This window comes from Egretta garzetta, unplaced genomic scaffold, assembly GCF_000687185.1.
Source record: "Egretta garzetta isolate BGI_Z169 unplaced genomic scaffold, ASM68718v1 scaffold319, whole genome shotgun sequence".
Taxonomy (NCBI): Eukaryota; Metazoa; Chordata; class Aves; order Pelecaniformes; family Ardeidae; genus Egretta; species Egretta garzetta.
In genome coordinates, this window is record NW_009260769.1 from 1,173,191 (window position 1) to 1,187,507 (window position 14,317).

Genomic DNA, 14,317 nt, shown 5'->3' on the forward strand with positions numbered 1-14,317 from the left:
AAGCGTCAACAGTTTCTTGAAATATCTGGCACAAAGAGCTCAGCTTTCAATAACCAACATGCAGAGAACAAGCTCCCCATTCACTGAAGAAAGTCAGCTGGGAGAAGGGTTTGCCCTCCTCAGCAAATTATTTTATAAACAGGGAATTAATGTTGAATCTTAGGTCTGCCTTGAAGGAGTTCTTATTTTTAAGTCAAAGTTTAAACATCCACTAAAATACACATCCATAAAGAACCAACTCAAGAATATTACCGAAAAGCAAAACAACACATATGCTGCAATAATGTGAACACAAGAAGACCCAAGCAAATACTGCACATTATTTGTTGCTGATGTCCTCTAAAAACAACATTAAAGCTAATTAAGTATCAGCTTGTTTACAAGAAGGCAGGCTACAGGCCTAATGTGTGCTTTTTATGCTGCAGTAGCCACTAATATTAAAAAAGTCCAATAATTAAAACAAAACAATGAAACCATCAAAGGAGTACCAAAATGCAAATACCCCAGACTGTCTAAACCTGGGTGGCCACCCAGGGCTCTTAGGACTCATCCAGCTTGCAAGCAGTTCCAGAGCTGCTCCCTTGCCTGTGCTATGTCGTGAGCTCCTAGACAGTAGCTGGGGTGGCTGAGACTGTTGCTATTTAGTCCCAAATTCCTGCAGTTGGAAGAAAAAAAAAAAAAAAAAAAAAAAAAGAATAGGGATAAAAAAAAAGGTCAGGACTCATCCACAGTCTTGTCCAACAGAAGAGAGCTGGGATTCCTGGGGACTCAGGACTCACTGGGGGTTCATGACTACCTCCACCTTGCAATGAATCCCAGAGCTTGCCTTTCTCCCAGCCTTGGGGGATATGTGCAGTTCCAGTCATGAGACGATCAGCACTGGGACCACGATCAGGACCAGGACCTGTAGGGTCAGGCAGGCTGGCAACCACAGTCCAAATCAAAATAGGATTCTGTTCCAGCAGAAATTTCTTTGCCTCCCGTTGATTCATGAATAAGACATTTACGTCAGTACTTGTCCTAACTCTTCTTTTGCTGTGTTTCAGGACACAGCACCTACCTACAGCACTGTGTATTAGTTCTTCAGTTACAAAAGAAAGAATTAGTACCACCACGTATAGATCAGTTGGCACCCCATGCCACCTCACAGTTGTTCCCCACCATTCATTCCCCTATAAAAATTATCCTGTAATTTGCCTCTCAAAATCATTTAGCTGAGAACAAAAAGCTTGGCAGGATTCATAGGACAAAATTATCTTCTGTTTCTGAGGTCTGCTGTTCTGACAGAACATCCTGTCCTTTTCATTTGATATGACTTCCATGTATAACAGTGATTGTTTTAATTCATGTGAATCATTTAAAATTACAGTCCATTGACCTATAGCTCTCTATAAAACAGAAATATTATATATATATAAAACATATATAATTATAAAGTTGGAAATACTCTGTTAGAAGAAAGGAGCTACACTGGTTTATGCTACGCAAGGATCCGGCCCAATATAAGAAACAGACAAAGAGAACCAACAGAGACTTTTTAACTGGAAATAGTCAAAAACATGGGACTCTCCTGATCATTATCATATTTGTGTTGAAGACAACAGTCTTGCTTCTTAGTGAAGAGGTGCATCGTCTTTCCTGTTGGGCAAGGCACATGGCTCTTTCTAGTGCCAAGAGAGGGCTATGTGTCAGCCTTTCCTGCACAGTGTGAGCAGAGCGGCTCTGCAAGCGCAGCACAGCTGATTGGCACGTGCACACCAGTTATGACATTTCCCAGAAGAGAAGCAATGAGAAACCGGTTGCATTCATTTCTCTGGAAGCTACATAGCCTGCTCCTGGATACCATCGTTCCAAGACAACAGACATGTTCTTAAAAACGTGTGCTGGGAAGTACACCATAAACATGAAATGATGAAGGTTCTCGGGAATAGATAAATTTGGACACGGCAGTAAGGCTTCTACTGCCTGAAAACCAAACTTTTTTCCGCTCAGTTACACCAGTAATACTCAGTAGTTAAATCCTGACTTAAATCTCCGGGTGCGAGAGACCAAACTCTGGCCTTGCGTTTTTTAAATACTCTACCTTCCCACTTGCCATATATCACTTAGTTCTTGCTCATCTGCTGACCCATCCAATTTAACCACACACCTCTCTTCTCCTCACCTCCTGCATGATATTTCTCTATACTTTCATTAAAAAAAATAAAAATTAAGTGTTGCTGAATTCTTAATAATTAGCATTAAAAAAATCCTATGGGTCTATCAGAGGTGTATTAACAAGCATGGCCACACAACCTGTCATGGTCCATCACTTCAGGCAAGCACAGTCAAGGCTTACCTGAAGAAATGAGATGGTACGCATCACGCTGTTTTTTTCTGTGATATACAAAATAATAATTTTGGACAATGAAGCCACCACAGTCCTCAAATCAACTGCTGTGAGTTCAAAAGTACACACAGAGACTTCTCAGACAGACACAAGCTGCAGGTGTGACCAAGCATGAAAAGCAAAGCAGCCTCATGTACCACCTCACAACCTTAACACAGCCAAAAGAGTTCCACATCATCGAGCTTGCCACAAAACCAGGCTGGCACAGGAGGGTATGTGACATCCAGCCTTAACAGCAATCAAAAGCACAACGTAAAGACAGCAGCACCTGGTACAAAACTCCAGCTGATTGTACTTGTATTAAAAGGTAACAACACAGGAGGAACTGAAACTTTAGCTTATTCAAAAAAAGTAAAGCAAAGCAGACTAAAAGCAAAGGTAAGCTCAAGTAGGTGAGACATTTAAGAAGGACTTTTTGGACGGGAAGGAAAAAAAAAGTCCAGAGTTGATAAAAAAAAAAAAGTAGATTTGCCAGAGCATTTTTCCCCCGTAAATATGAAGCTAATTTTTCCCCTCTACTTTATCCTCCATGATTTAAAAATTCATACAGTTCTAAGAGTCTGTACCTCATGCATTTTAGAAGAATGTCTGTTTAAAAATTCTTCACATAACACTTGAAGAAAGGGAAAGGTGGGGAATTGTGAAGAAGAAATACTTCCTTAAAAGACAAAACAGAAAAACCCCCCAGCTATAAGAAATGGCAAAGAAAAGGGTAAGGCAGCAAAACACTAGAGGAAATAAATGCTCACTTAGTTAAAGGAGGGTAAGTTTGAGACTGATTTTTCACAGGCCCTCCAGAAAAGAGGCCTGGCAGCCACAGGCTCTAATTTTCCACCTGCAAATACATTCATTCCCACACTTTGCAGGTGCAGCCATCCCATTCCAAACACTGGGGTTTTTTTTCCACAGGAAAGCTGTACAGCACGTTCTTCAGGGAAAATGCAGAGCTGACAGCTGAAGCTGGGACACAGGCCCAATGCAGCACAGTGCAGATGATGGAATATGTCCCCCCCTAGGCAGTCGTGCATACCAGTCCTACCGTGCACAGCACCATGGGGACCCAGCCCCACTGGTGGCACCCAGAGTAGGAACTGCTCTTGTTTCTCAGGATTATGCCCTAATCTGCAACGGCACAAAGACCATCAGATAATACTGGGTACAGAGCACATAGTAAGATACTGAAAGCTTCTTCCAAGAAAGAAAAAAAGAAAACCAGACCAAAGCACACCTTCATTCCTTCACAGGAGGCACAGCAGTATCACGTGTGAAGATAGATATACTGTGGGGAGCAAAGCATAACTTCAGTTTTCCCATAGAACTGTGAAAGAAAAAAGGCCGTGAACTGTCTGATGCTTGTGCAGAAAGCAGCACTGCACCCACATTTTCAGAAAGCCACAAGAGTGTGTGGGTTCTCTGTTTTTGGAACAAGAGCACAGTGAAAGCAAGCTTGTTTACTTTAGACACTGTACAAAGACTTATTTTTTTTAAATAAATGGTTGAAAGGATGCCTCCCCTCTGAGGAGTTAGCAGAAAATAAAAGGCAGATTTATATTTCTAATCTATGCAAATATCTACTCTACAGGGCATCACAAAGACTGCTTTATATCAGACAGTATGCAGATCCCAGGTGCTTTAAATATGCCAAAAGCATGCACAGCATCTCCACCTGCAATGGCTGCTCACTCTGAGAACAGCTGGATGACTAAAAAGAGGTTGTCTAAGTAGCCTTCCATGAAAAATGCCTTTTGCTAATGTGCCAACCCCCATACTCCCACACAAATGGCTCCTGCTGTAGCTGCCATCAAGACTGGAGAGGGTTTTTTTGGTTGTTTTTTTTTAATTTGGTTTATTTCAAATTCTTCTAGAAATTTTCAAATTACAGCAATTACAACATGGGGAAACTCCTACTGACACCTTAAGAAATTATCACGGGGCTTTAATTTATAATTCCCCCTGGCAGATGTCTGTGGGACTTGGGTACAGGTAGAATGCCAGGACTAGAGGTGGTGGAGATGCTGAAGTCACTGAGATCTTGGAGGAGACAGGATTAAGATCAGGGCATAGGTACAGAGAGGAGTCTCAAAAAGAAACAGAGTAGAAAGAGTAGGGAAATAAGAGGACTAGAGGGTAGGAAATAGCTCTCCTAGGAGAAGGCCCAATGCCAAGAGTGCAATGCTATTATGTTGAAAGGAAGGCATAGCAGTAACATTTATTTCATTGCCATTACCAGAAAGAAGAGACAGGTACTCTACAACTGGCAGCTGCTTTCTGTACACTTCCCTAGGACATCCGCAGGAAGCTTCCATCACAGGTCAAGAAACAAGGCTGTCCTGGGAGGGCTCACCATTTGCACTCAAGATCACTAACCCAACAAGACTGATGACATCCTGCTGGCACTTTTTGCCCTGCCCCAATGCTCCATTTAACTTTGTCTGAGAAGAAAAAAACCCCAAAACCCCACACCACTAATGTTTGCATCTTTAAGCAAGTGCCAATTTTGTAAAAAACAAGTGAAGAACTGCAAGCCACAGAGTCAGATCTGACCTGCTAAAATGATTAATGTGTCCCCCAGAGTACTCTTTGCCTCATCTTTTCTTGCAGGCCTCAGAGGCTGACTTCAAAGAGCTGTTAGCTGAATAAACTGCTCTGGCAGTCTTGTCTTTTCATTTATTTCCCAAGGATCCCACAGGCCCTTCTTTCTCCTATTATCAGAAATACCTCTTACAAATTAACTACAGGCATCCTGCGTTAAATCATGGCTGTGCTTGTGTTTGTATGACAAGCACCTGCAGCTCTACAGGTCCTCAATAACCAGTTACATTGCCAACCCAGGTAATCCATTCACCCACTCAGTCACTCAATACCCATCCACACCTTCAAAATTATGAGGTCAATTTGGGCACAAACTGAAATACAAGAAATACCTTCTAAACATAGCCCCCCCTTCTTTATTGCAAGGATGATTGAACACTGGAACAGGTTTCCCAGAGGTAACTTCCAACCTCAACCATCCTACAACCCTGTGGTTAGCACTGCTACTGGCATTTAGCTTCAGCAAGTCAACTGACACTCCCTCGCTGTATCTCTCAAGGACAACACTGACTTCTTACTAGATTGCTATTCTACTCCTCTCCCAGCATGTCACATATGGACAGGTTTCCACAGAGTCTCTTCACCACTGGGGGATGTAGCGCTTGGAGCAGTGTTACTCACTTTTATTTCTGCATCCACATTTGGCTTCTGCGATAGAGGAAGTTACCAGCAAAACCATGAAGAGCTCCCGACCACTACCAACATCTGCAGGCAGCTAAAATCCAGGAGCCTGCACGCATAATTAGCATTTTAGGCTGCCAAGAGTAATGACAAAATGTAAAGAAGTTATGATTTTATAAATAATTATGGCTTCACCTAAATATGAATTGTCTTATTTGTACAAGGATTGCTCCTGTTGGTCCCGATCACAAAACAACAGCAGAACACAAAATGGTCCACAGATTGCTTTGAAGAGTCAGATGGTCTTTCAAATAAAAATGACTAAGGAACACTGCCTCAGAGCCACTGACCGATCCCACAAGTAATGCTCCTCTCAACCAACAAAACCTAAAAGCCTGGGATCATTTTCCCTCTTCGCAATGACAGCACATGAGATGTGGGGGCCTGTAGTTGCTGGAAGCAGGAGGCAATATTCAATTTGGGACAAATCTCTCAAAACCACCTATCAAGCCAAAGTCTACAGATCAGAGGCAGAGTAAAACATCTCAGTAAACCAATTCCCTGTGTTTTGAATATTTGTGGATTATGTGTTTGCTGAAGTATTCTCAGAAGACTTCATCATCTTCAAGGACTACTAATCAACCCTGGAAATTCTGGAGCCTACAATTAACTAAAAGTCTGGACTGAGAGATGGGTTCCACCTCAAGCTCCAAACATGGCCAGGCAAGCTCAGGGCTGAAGACGTTTCCACCAAGAGAAGGTTACAAAGGTAACAGGTTCACTGCTAGCAGTGCTGTCACTAGCTTTGCAGCTTCAGCCTTTGGTGATGGTCTTGCTTTGGGGCTGGGTTGGTTGGTTTGTGGTCGTTCTGCAGCTTCCCATTAGGAGATGAAGTGTCTGATCACGAGTTTTGCATTTAAGACAGATTTGTCATTTGTACGTAAGTGTAAGTCAAATACATAGGCACTGAGTGGGTGAGTCTAGTGCCTACTTCGCCATCACTGGTAATCATATCATGATCAAGCCTAATCCTAAAAGCAACCAGTCTCAATTTCAAATCAAATATTTAATCAGTTTATCAAGAGCAAACAAAGCCAAAAAAAACTATTAAAAAAAAAATCTGTCCATCTAGTCACACATTAGACTAAGCCTTTCTCTGCCATTTGTTTCAGAAGACTCCATGTCCCCACCACTCATTGCTTCAAAAATGAGATTTACCGCATCTACCTAGAATTGCACAGTTGAAGGTTTGCTGCCAGCACAGGATCTACAGTGAAGTGATTCCACCTCAGGAAACAACAACAACAAAAAAACAACCAAAAAAAAAAAATCTTAACAGGCTATTCCATATTTCTGTCTCTAAGATCCATTAGTAAGCTGCTGGTTTTGCTACAGACACTTAAAGGAAGGTAAGAGGTACTTATAAGACTCGTCAGCTTATGTTATCAATCACTTTAGAAAGAAAAACAATTCAGCAGCCACTCCAATTGAGAGTGCTGTGAACTTCAATTGTCACTAAAATGTTTTGTTATTACCAACCTGGGCAAAATGAACAAATACACCTCTGCAGGTGAGCTATGAATGAGCAATCAGCACTGCAGGCTGCAGCTTGAAAAGATAACAGCATCCAAGTAGTTACAATGCTTCCTTGCACACAACTAGGCCAGGATGACTGCCTGTTAAATAATTCTGAAGAAAAAGGTATGAGGCTTCCCTCTCCCAATGCAGACAAAGCAGGAACACACAGATACAGACAAGCATCAATGTTCAGTCTATTCCCATGGAAATTTAAGTTGTGTGATGCTTTCAGCCCACTGTTTGGCAAGAATTCTACGTATACAGTAGTCAAGGGAGTGCTCGGCAGCTGTCATTTTAAGAATCAAATCTTTTGCATCCCACCAAAGTCAATTTTCCAGTTCAGTGTTAAGAAAAAAATCCTTTAAAATACACTATCTGCAGTATAAAAACCACATCTTGCACACCTTCTAGAATTAAAGCCACTCTTTCTCCACTATTTATACATCTTTTTTAGACATGATGACTATGCGGTGAATTTCAGGTTTGCAGCAACAAAATTTTTTTTTCGGTGGGGAGGCTTCTGCCACCCTGTAGCCCTCACCCACTTCTTCCAGGCTTTACCTCCAGTTGTGCTGATGTAACTTTGCTCTAGACCAGATAAATGAAATAATTTTGGTTAAAAAGAAAACAAGCCCACCCCTTTTTGGGTGAGGTGGGCTTTTTTTCTTTTATTTTATTCAAATAGAGCACAGATGTGCAAAAACCACACAGTGATGTGGTTTACAAGAATAGCCCCTCAGAACCATTGCGTTGTTACAACTGCAGCACAGGGCTCTGAATAAAAGAGTAACTCCCACTGAAGTTGTTTGCAAAGGTGCACACTGATCATAATTAAAGGACTAATACCCTCTAACAATTTTAATCCTTTTATGAAGTGTAAGGGGAAAAATCAGGAGTGGGATGGGCAAAACCCAGAAAAGATGCCAAAGTTCACTTACAGCAAAGCACAGGTAGACATAAGAAAAAAGCAAAACTGTATAGAGAGGTCCTTTGCCTATGGCTTCCTTTTAGTCAGTAGAAGGTTACAGAAAAAGAGTACGCTCATCACGGTCCCTTTTAAAATTCATGTCAGGTTTTTAAACGTAACCTATTATTCCCTTTTTGTTGCTGCAGTTGGTCATGTATAAACATTCACCAATACTGCTTTTTTTTTTTTCCCCCCTCCAGATATAATCAAGTGGTGACTTCTCTCACTTTTTCCCATTTGGGCAATCATCAGGAAAGGAAAGAACCAGATGACACCTGAGGAAATATGGAATTCCAGAAACAGAGCAACTGTCCATTCCCTCCCAGCTATATCACAATAGGGAAACCACATACCTTGTTACCTCTTGCTGCAGTCGGGAAACACTGGGCACATAGAACATTACCCCAAAGAAAAGCAAAGGCTCATTGGCAAATTTGTCCAGCTGCTTCTTCAGAGGCTTTTCCAGTTCAACCCAGCGGGCTTGCTGGCTCTTGCTGAGAAACGAAAGGCCGAAGTAGTGTGTCTAGATAAAGAAACAAAATAGTGTCAGTTTACCTTTTTCAGCTAGATCACACACACAATCAATGACACAAATGCAAATAAGAACAGATGGCATTTTGTAAATTATCCCATATGCAAAATCAGAGTATTTTCTCTTTTATTGTACTTTTTTATTTTTAGGACAATCTTAGAGACAATGACAAATTAGTATTGCAATATAATATCCTTCATCAAGTAATATCTGCCCCTACCATCTCTCCCAAATGCATATTAGAGAGCTCTGACATGGCACAGGTGACATAAATGATTTATGGAGTGTCGGAGTCTGTTTTCTTTTACACCTGTCCCTTGTGAATAGACAGCAAACACTAAGTCTGAAACAAAGCACAAAGGCTTCATGAGACTTTAGATCTGGCCCACTGCAGGCAAAGGACAAGGACTCTTCCAACTATAAAAAAAGAACGCATACCTACAAACATATGTCAAAATATATCTACCAATACCAGAACATTTTACCAAATGCAGAACGTTTACTTTTTTTTTTAATTCACTCACAAGGTTTTATGATGGACAAGTGTTAAACTCAAAACATGCATCACACACACGAGTTGTTTGCTCTAGGCTCTTATGGAAATACCTGTTTGAAAACCTCAGCTATTTCCTATCCTGTGTAAATCTCAATGGCTGTAGTACCTCCTGTATAAGCCACATGCAACTGTTACTGGTGGAGCATAATTATCAAGGAACAGTGTTCAGAAACAGAGCTTTGAATGCTACAAATTGGTAATAAGCTCCTGAAGAAATAGCTAATCCATCGTGGAAGATTCTATTGAAAAGCCCTTAAACCACTGTATTAAACACACTGACCTACTACTGCAGGCAAATGCATGCTATAATTAACAGCAAGTACTGTGACTGCAGATCTGAAGAAAAGGCAAAAAGAAGTATTCACGTTTAGCAAAGGAATTAATCTGCCTGTTGCTTGGAAATCTGACCATAGCCCTAACTGTGAAGTTTGTACCAACATGTTTTTCTTCAGTATTTCAGCTCACAGCATCTGGAGATATCCATATACATATATATATATACACACACACAAAAATATATATACAAAATATATATATATACACATATTCAATATAAAATACCACTCCACTAACACTGGAATGAATGAAATAGAAACCGAGAGGAACTTTTATGGACACCAAGCAGATTTAGAATCATTACTATTTCTGCATATTTCTCTCGTTTTATTTCAATAAACTTTCTTAGTGTTTAATCCAAAGGATTCCCTATTTAATGAAAACTTTCCAGCAGTTTCCATTAGATTAGATTAACCCTAGAACAAATAAAATACTTATTTCGTTGTTATAGCTTAATTTACCTGGACAACAATCCTCCCATAGGCAGTCACAATCCCTTATACATAGCACCACATTTTAAATAAAGATGCTTGAGACAAAGAATATAAAAACCCCTATTCACTGTTCTATAAAGCTTTAATTTGAAATTACTTTTAACGCATTCAAAAAGTTTGGCCTATAAATCAACCATCAAGATTTCACCAACTGGATTTCCCAGATGTTCACGCTTTTAAATAAAAAAAACTTCAAAATTGAAACCACTACACCTTGCAAAAGCCACCATCAACAGCCTGTTTCACTTTGGTAAGGATACTTCTCTAAAAAACATTGCACAGAGCATGACTTCGCATACAACACAAGGGCAACTAATGCAATATTGAAAAATTAAACCTCTTAGAAGTGACAAAAGCTGTCGGGGCAACACTGCTTTAACCGTTTTATAGCTGATGGCATGCAAGAGAGCGAGTCATATGTAGAAATTCTGAATTGGGAGTGCAGGTGTATTTACTTTAGGGTCTCATTACATACATAATTTCAACTTTGGAGAATGTCCAGGCTATCATTTAACTAAGTCGATAACAAATTCAACTTGATTCCTCAATTAAGCCCAACAAACCTGCAGTATAACTTGAACACCACTCAGGCCTTTCTCTTTAACCTTGGTTTGGTACAGTGAAGCAAGCTAGTTCTTTTTTTGAAGAGAATTCAGCATAGTATTTCCTTCTAGAATTTAAAGGCATCTTCAAGAAATCAATCAATCCAGGGCACAAATAAATCAAGAAGTCAGCATCTCCCATAGGATAAACTTAAAACAAAACTAACCAATTCACTGATACATGACTACTTTCCCTCTTAAGTCATCACTGGATAAAAAGTTCTTTCTGATAAGCTCACCATGACAGCAATTAGATTAAAATGAAGGTGGGAGGGACAGTGGAGACAGCAAAGGGAAGGAATTCATGTGAAGGCAGAGAAAAGCATAGTGATTTTACCACCTCATAAGGGAAATCCCTTAATGCACAAACTCTTGAAATTCACTGAGGGCAGCTCATCCTCAACAAGAAACAGTGCAGAGCTGTGAAAACAGATCTTCCCATGTTACTTTAAAAAGTAAACATTCACATCACCTAGGACCCAAATTTGCAGAGTCAAGTACTTGTAAAACATCTAGCAACTAGGATGATTTGGAGTCTGAAGTCTAAAAGAGTTATGCAATTAAACAGCTCAAACAAACACAGTCCCTCCGCTTTGAGTGGGGGTAGGAGGATAAGAAAAATTTAGAATTGCTACAGTAGAAAGGCTCTTCCAGCACCAAATCCAGAATCCTGAATCACTTCCAAGGAGTAAGAAGTGAAGGGAGTGCAGTGTTTAAGCTTCTAGGCTACAGCAGATACAGTGGATCGACAACAGCAGCATGCATTTCACACAACTGGAAAGCAGCCTGGAGAGGGGATCAAGCAATTGCAGATGAGACAGAGGGACTGCAGAGCACAGCTCAAGTCACAAATGCATGCACTTTGGAGGGAAAACCAGCACAGTTATCCAAATATCAGCTCCCTGTCACCAGGAACTTTACTTCTTGAAAATGTTGGCACTTTTTAACAACCCACAGCATGGAAGGAATTCCGTAGCCACTACTGTGAATGCCTGAAGAGACTCTCTCCTCCAGGAACATTAGTAATTCCCAAACAGGAATGGAGGAACATGGGACTGGAAATGGCTGAACCATTAAGTTCAGTATGTCATGACAGTCCAGAAAGCCTTACAGAATCTTGAGTCATGCATTGCCATACAGTCCAGCCCACAAAACATCTTTACAGTACAGACACCCCACAAATCAGATGATATAAAAATGGGATCTTTTTCCCTATAAGCAACTGATTGAAAACTAGGTTGATTTCAAAAGCTAGTCTGTTTGCCCATCTGTACAAAGCGAGCCACTGACTTCAGTCCAGTTTTCATGGAATAAACCTCTACACCTACACCTGGCAGGCTCTGAAGCAACACGGGCTGCTCTAGCAGATACATCAGCAAAGTGGCAAAGAAAGCGAACAATGCTTTTACTTCTAAAAAAACCCAAACCCAATCCTTCTTCCAGTCACACTTGAGAGACTGGTGATGTGCACTGAAGGAAAGGTTTTCATAATGCTGAATGTATGCACACACATCTGTTCTGCAGACAAAGAGCTTCAGTTACTAGTGCTTTTGGTCGGCCTAATCAAATACATGAAAAGCTCTTTTAGAAAACAGTTTACATTAATTTTCTCTCAAGGTTTTAAAATTTGTCTTACCTACCACACATGACTTCATACATGGCACAAGGAAACTGGCTTACACTCTTCTAGGAACTGCAGTCCTCTGCTAAACCAGCAGATGAGAACCAAAGCACCTGCACGCTCCAACGACACTATGTGAAAAGGAGATCCTTGAAATACATCGAGTCAGAAAAGAAAACTGGGTACACAAAGCCTGTGCTGAGAAGTCTTTAAAAGGATGACATTATAACTGCCAGTTCAGGAGGCAACGTATTCGTTTTGGACTTGGACTTTGCTATACTCCCAAGTCCAGAACTACCCCTGCCTTTATGTTGGGCAAAAATAGTAGAATCGTCAACAGGAGAGGACAGACACTTACAAAACCAGCAAGTCTCACTCAAAAGGATCTAATGAGACAGTCTTGGTGTTTATTAAAGCATTTGGTTAAGCAGCCAACTAAATATTTATCCTTGAGAAAGAGGCAGAGTTCCAGCTCCTCCAGCAAAAAGCATTAAACACTGCTAGCCTGGGGCGCTTGCACACAGGGGAAAGCACCACTTACAGCAGCCAATTGTTCCTAGAAGGTCTCTTGTCCAAGAGCTGCCTGAACCCCATCCCATCTTAGCTGGCAAGATGAGTCAAACCAAGCCAAACTTTGAGGCAACCTGGCTGCCAAACACAGGATTCCAGTTGTGCCCTACGAGGAGGGGATACTTTCTAGGGCACAAAACAAACAAAAAAAAAAAGGTCAGAACGGCAGCAAATGGCCAGCCCTGCACAGCAGTCAGCGTCCGCCTGCGGTGCTCAGCCCACCATCGTCCTCCTTTGGTTTGGGTTTTGCAGCATCGTAGTGCTGGAGATACCATTGTGAATTCAGCTTGAAAGAATAATTTTGGTTGGAAAGGACCTTCTTGCCAGGCCCCTCACACAACCTTACAATATGTCAGAACATTCCATCTTGAAACTTTTTATCATTTTATAAAGTGAATTAAGGAGAATAAGAAGGAGAAACAGACATGAAGTCTCACAACAGATTACCCTGCTATTCTGAGCAGGTTGACTTAGTCTCACCTGAAGGGAAAAATGCGATTATACTGAGGAAAAAAAACCAAAACTTTTTATTATCTGTGCACGTACATACAAGATTATACAATGACGTTTCTGACTTTGTCTTTCCTTATCTTTCACTTCCTCCCTCTTCTCATCTTTAGTTTTTACATAACCCTGGCATAAGAGCTCATGGTAACTGTTCAACTAGAAGACCTGATGCTTTTTCAAGAGCTGTGCTGAAAAGGATAAAACCAGATTTTACAGTAGTTACATGGCTACATTTTCCACTGACCTATTCCTGAACTCTGACTTGGTCAGGGAGGGAATTGCATTCCCGAGATCAAATAGAAATATGCATAAATCCATTAGATACTGTTTTTCAGTCATGTGTGGTATAATGATCAACAGTCCTTCACAACAGTATGTACAGTCATCTCAAACAGTTTTGCTTTTTACTGGGGGGGGGCGGGGTTGGACAGGTTTTTGTTTATTTTTAAGAAATCAGCTTGAGTGAAAGATGGATTTATTCCTAACAGGAAGGTAAAAGTTGCAGTACACCTGGGATTTATTTAAACATAAGACCAAACTAAAGTATCAAACAAAAATTGATTTTTACTTTTAAGAGAACATACATTCTTACCTGAGACTGATGGAAGAGACAAATGGGATTTTAGCACTGTTTTGTAAGCATGGGATTTAATGAAGCTTAGTTATGCATTAACTTGTACAACAGTTTGCTGATCTGGATTTCTAAGAAAAGGCATATTCCAGCTGAAGTTTTTGCTGCATTTGGGGAATTTAAAAAGTCTCTCTCCAACATGGACACTTGCAAGGATTTTCTCCTCAACCAGTACCCTTAACGGGTTTCTCTCCTCTACCCAACTATCCAGTTGCACAAATCTTGTAGAAATTTAAGCTCTGTGATAGTATTTTTGAGCCTTCTGTAAAATTTGATGGGTCAGTGAGGGAACAGGACAGCCACCAAAGATTGTATTAGCCT

General features: G+C 40.7%; 1 protein-coding gene across 1 annotated transcript in view; it reads right to left on the reverse strand.

Annotated features, from left to right (window-relative positions):
• Positions 1 to 14,317, reverse strand: part of PTPN14 (protein tyrosine phosphatase non-receptor type 14) — a 71,295-nt gene that overhangs the window by 54,867 nt on the left and 2,111 nt on the right. The window contains exon 2 of the mRNA XM_009646189.2: positions 8,501 to 8,670. Within this exon, the coding sequence (XP_009644484.1) occupies positions 8,501 to 8,670 (170 nt within the window). The remainder of the gene's footprint in view (positions 1 to 8,500; positions 8,671 to 14,317) is intronic.